This window comes from Cherax quadricarinatus, unplaced genomic scaffold (assembly GCF_038502225.1).
Source record: "Cherax quadricarinatus isolate ZL_2023a unplaced genomic scaffold, ASM3850222v1 Contig367, whole genome shotgun sequence".
NCBI classification, from domain to species: Eukaryota; Metazoa; Arthropoda; class Malacostraca; order Decapoda; family Parastacidae; genus Cherax; species Cherax quadricarinatus.
In genome coordinates this window covers 74,210-80,000 of record NW_027195393.1, presented here as the reverse complement: position 1 = coordinate 80,000, position 5,791 = coordinate 74,210, and the positions used below count along the sequence as shown (strand labels likewise).

The 5,791-nt window shown below is 35.4% G+C and overlaps 1 protein-coding gene across 1 annotated transcript in view; it reads left to right on the top strand.

Moving 5' to 3' along the window:
- Positions 1 to 5,562, top strand: part of LOC128700568 (collectin-10-like) — a 34,274-nt gene extending 28,712 nt beyond the window's left edge. The window contains exon 6 of the mRNA XM_070080378.1: positions 5,160 to 5,562. Coding sequence (XP_069936479.1) covers positions 5,160 to 5,311 — 152 coding nt within the window. The 3' untranslated portion in view covers positions 5,312 to 5,562. The remainder of the gene's footprint in view (positions 1 to 5,159) is intronic.
- Positions 5,563 to 5,791: the final 229 nt, after the last annotated feature.

Genomic DNA, 5,791 nt, shown 5'->3' with positions numbered 1-5,791 from the left:
CTGGAGGGAACCTTGAGTTTTCCCTGAGGTACGTTTATTGTCTTCTCTGAGGATGAGGGTCCCCAGTCCAGTTATAGAGGTGGTACATATATATCTATCTATATATATATATATATATATATATATATATATATATATATATATATATATATATATATATGCAATAAGATCACAGTAAACAGGTGATTTCAGAATATGCAAAACAACCACTCTGAGAGAATAGAGAAATTTCAAGCGCTTTCGTGACTACTCACATTAGTAGTCACGAATGCGCTTGGAATTTCTCTATTCTTTCAGAGTGGTTGTTTTGCATGTATATATATGAATATATATGAATATATATATACATATATATATACATATATATATATATATATATATATATATATATATATATATATATATATATGTCGTGCCGAATAGGCAGAACTTGCGATCTTGGCTTAAATAGCAACGCTCATCTTGCCATATAGGACACATGAAAATTTGTGTATGCAATAATTTCGCCAAAATCATTCTGAACCTAACGAAAAAAATATATTTCACTGGGTTTGTTTAGTATTAAATTATTGTAAACAAATCTAAAATATATTTAGTTGGGTTGGGCTAAAATAAATTGTTCTTTTTATAATAAGGTTAGGTAAGTTTTCTAAGATTATTTTGGTGCAAAATTAAAAATTTTTGCATTAACAATAATGAAAAAAATATATCTTTAAACGTATAAGAGAAAATTTCAGAAAAGACTTAATTTTAAATGAGTTCTTGCTAATTGATCTGTTTTGCAAATTCGGCACGGCACATATATATATATATATATATATATATATATATATATATATATATATATATATATATATATATATATATATGTAAATGTATATACTGGCTTCCTTCCCTTCGTGCTTCTGCGTAATTAGTTAAACCCTTTGTCGGGCAATGTCTGATATAGTGGAATTTCACACTTAACTCCTTTAGAGTGGATTGAGTAACTCAATATAAGATGGATGAGGCCATATAAGTGGAATTCTGATTTTTAGTTTTAGAGCAATTGCTAATCTACGAAAGGCAGTTATACTCGCCCATGCCCGAAATAAGGAGTATAAATTTGAATGTTGCAAACTTGCAATTGTTAATAAAACTCCCAATAACTATTTTTAAAATTTATTATGCAAACATACAATATCAAAAACATCAATGGAACTTGTATCAAGACATTTTGTAAGCATTAGAAAAATATAAAAATTAAACAAATAGCAACTAGGACACATTGCAAAGGGATAAAAATTTCAAGTCCCATATTGCTGAGATTCATGAGGAAGAACAATCATTGTATATTACTGGTTGCTAGAATGGAAGTCTATGAAGCAATTTTTAGCCTTCTTTATGCACAGATTTACTTTGCATACAGAACAGTAGAATGCGATTGTGACAATTTTTTTCGAGTTGCTACAATACTTGCAACTAAGCGACTTCCCTAACACTGGCCAGTGGTTTAGAGCTTTGTCAAGCCTCACACTGTCATCAGGCCTTTCTGCACGTTGGCCATGCAGAGCTGCCACCATGCTGACACTATTGGAAGTACATGGTGAATTACTTGCGTCTATACTTTTGGCCTTTAGACCTTGCGGTGACAAAGATTTCATTCCTGAAAAGCTTCAATGACATGCATTTGGCATTTAGTGATCGACAATCGAGGCAGTAAACAAGCCATGCATTCACAACAGCAAGATCAAGAACGTAGGCAAACAGCCGCATGTACCAACGTTTAGATTTCATTGGTGTTTTGTACAGATGCACCAACATGTTACTTTTGTCAATACCTCCCATGTGTGCATTATAGTTCTTGATGACTGCAGGGCACTGTAACTCGTTTTTGGACTTTGTAGCCTTGTTATATCTTTCAACAAGACTCACAGGATTGATCCCTACATTACTTGTCAGCAAAGTCAAAACTTTGTTGTCCTTCCATCTTACAACAAGGACACCATCATTGGCTTTGAAGCTAAAATTGCCCCTGTCCACACTGTTCTTTTCCATTTGTTTGACAATCATCAGATCTGGCTTACCACATCTATTTTCATGTACTGTTCCAGTGTATCTGCAGTTATACTTATCATTTAGTACTTTGGCCAAAGGTAGACTTGAAAAGAAATTGTCAGCATAGATTACTGATGTGTTGGTCTTGTTCATAGTTGTTGCAAGTACCAGAACAATCTTTGTACTTATTGGCAGTTTAGTTTCTTCCTGTGGAAGCTTTGTGGGATGGCTGTCAAAAGTTGGAGTGCCTTGATACATGAGTATATCATGTATGATTCCATCTTCACTTGCACGACAAAAAAGTTTGAAACCCCACTAGTCTGGTTTGGTTTTGATGTTCTGCCTTAGGTTTCCAACAGTTTTACCCTTGAAAGCAACCATGACTTCAATAGATTGCTTGGGTGTAGCTGGAACTTTCAAGCAAGCAGTAGTTAGTGCAGTGTAATGAGGCCTTACTTTGTGGAATCTGTCATTATCCTTTTCTGTGTCATTGAAATGAATAGTATGTCTAAGTAACATAAACCTCTTAGACCCCATGACTTCTGCAACCTGGGGGATCCTAAATGAACTTGCCCAGTAGTCTTCGACTGCTGGTATTGGAACAATACCCATGAACAACAAAACACCTATGAACCTCATAATCTCTTCAGGATCTGTTGCAAAATTAGTAGTTATGCTTTTTTGCTTGGCATACAAATTTGTTTGAAATGCTATGTTGTCTACCATGTCTTGACTAAAGAAATCACAAAAATACTGATATGGAGATCTAATTTGAAGAGGCTTTTCATGTTCATATGCCGGCAAAGGGTCATTTTGGAGGTCAACCTGGGACCACTTTGGTTCACCTTGAAGAGCAAGCTCGTCATAAATATGTTCCTCATCAGGGTACTCCTCGATTGTAATGCCTCTCTTTTTCTTGACTAATTTCAGCTTTTTGGCTGGCCTTTCTTCTTCCTCATCACTTGAAACCTCTGCATCCAGTGGCAAATATTCATCACCACTATCAAGCAATTCAGGGTCATCTACCTCTGGTTCTGAGTCACTGTCATCCAAAATGCAGACATATTTTGACCTGGTGTTGGAGGGCTCCCCATAAAACAATTTCTCATTGATCTGGAAAGACAATAAAAACGTTCTGTATATATCCAGACCGCTACCGAGTTCACATGTGCAGTAGAATTTTTTTAAAAATATTTATTTTACTGAATGTGGACTATGTCCCTATAAAGGCAGAGGCAGTCCTGACTGCCCTTCTTTTGTTGCACTTTTTTCAACTGCATGCTACACCCACATTATGCTTCACACGGACTTTATATATATATATCAAAATATGCCTAAACTATTCATGTTACTGTTACTATTCTTGCTACTGTATATGTTAAGTCAAATTAAGGAATATATATTGGTTAGCACTCATATAAGCTTAAAAAAAGACTAAGGAAAGTCAAGTTTAGATAGGAATGTCTGGAGGGTTTTTCGTCATAGGCAGAGGCATTCCCCCAGGAGTTGTTGTATGGGAAGGCAAACACAGAAGACACTGTTGAAGAGATAAAAAGAGAGAATGGCACACGTTCATTTAATTATAAAGCTCAAGGTTCATATTTGCACTTAATTAAAGTGTTATAGTACAGTACTGTATTTTATTTAATATGTGAACAATACTGAATGACCCATATAGGTTTAGTACATTTTTGTTTATGTACGAAGTGCTATCAAAATAATTCCTAGACTGCTGTGAGGAAAATATATAAACTCACTTAATCACTACCTAGTTGAGATAGTCTCCCTCAAAGTACTCTCCTTGGGAGACTATACACTGATCCCCGCGTCTCTGTCACCTCTTGAAACATTTCTGGAAAACTTCTTTTCCTAATAGAGTCTAATGAAGTCTGCGATACTGCTTGAATCTCCTCCATGTTGATAAAACACCGACCCATTTTTATTTTTAAGAAGAGAAAGAAGTCACAGGGCGCCAGATCTACTGATTAAGGAGTCAGGCGGATGACTGCCATGTTGTTTGTAGCCAGAAAATAAAAATAATAAGAATTAAATTTCATCATGATATAGTGTTTGTACAAAGATGGCTGACATTTAGTTGTCAGTGCAGAAAGCCCATAGGTATGCAGAGCATTTCTGGTTATGAATCAGTAAGCTGAGCACAAATTTCTCAGTCACTCACCTCATTTTCAATTTTTCAATTTGCAGTGTCCTTCGTACTCTGACGACGATCTTCATGAATAGCTTTCCACACTTTTCCAATTATAGAGTCTGTGATGTTGATGGATGACTAATGTGTTCATCATCCATAATCAACATTCATTCTCCTTTGAATCTAGAACACCATTCAGTTCATGTGTCTGACCCATTGCTTCATCCTAAAATGGCTTCCGAAGTTTTTTCGGAGTTTTGTTACCTGTTTTACTAAGCTTGAAAAAAAATTTCACACATACACACACACACACACACACACACACACACACACACACACACACACACACACACACACACACACACACACACACACACACACACACACACACACACAAACACACACACACACACACACATACACATACACACGTATACACTCACATACAAACACACACACTGTTCTTCTTTCTCTCAAAGATTTCATTCTGTTACGCGAAAAATTGCAACAAAATACTGACACAACATAAAATGCCCCATCTAACTTCAATGGAACTACCGACAACACTGTAACTCGCCACACAGGAGTGTACTACGTAGCACTATCTACATCGCCGCCATATTTCACCCAGGAAGTGTATGAAAATTTGTGTTTCAGAATTTTTTGATATTACCTCTTTTTACAGTATTATTATTAGTATCCCAATGAGGAAGAAGCGGTAAACCCATACAGGTCATGCAGTGCATGGTTTAATATAATAATACAGTAAACTCTCAATTTAATAGACCTGTCTTTAAAGTTACACACTTTGTCTATACAGGACAAAATAGATTCAGGAATAGCTGTAAAAATTGTTCGATGTTGTTGCAATCACAATTAGTGACCATGCACTCCTCCCAATTTGTTCGTTAAATAGTGTTTACTGTACAAATTGTTACAACTATGACTAATTGTTGTGTATTCACTAAAACAGGACAACCTATGAGTTACTTTAACTGGGCCTGGAATGGATTTTGGCCAAGACCGGATCATGACTGTGCTGTAATGACCATGGAAAATGGAACGTGGCGACAATCAATCTGCTGGAACCATTTTGAATTCTTCTGCCAAATCCCTATGTTCTAAATGTAAACTATAGAACTTGGTATGTAAATAATAGCTGAAATTCAACAAACACTAGTAAAAAACAAGAAAAACTTGTATTAGAGAGCCCTTTACAGGCGCTCCTCAAATTACGATGGTTATGTTCCCATGAATTCATTGAAAGTTGAAAATATATGATAAATAAATACGTAAAAAAATAACTACTGTTAGTGAATAAGTAAATTAATAAATAATTACTTTAACTAGCTAAATACTAGCATTGAAAAGTAAATAAGTAAATACATGTTTTTCATATCAATGTATGGTTGGATGAGTAAGTTGTGTTTGGCGTCAAAACTACAACCTTTATGTACCATCGTAAAGTCGATATACGGTAAGTTAAACTATCATGTAACGAGGAGCACCTGAGGTTATGTAGTGTTACACCAACAGGGAGCTTTATCAAGTGCAAGGAAAGCACAAAATATTACAAAAATGTAAGGTGAAGATGAGGTTAAGCCA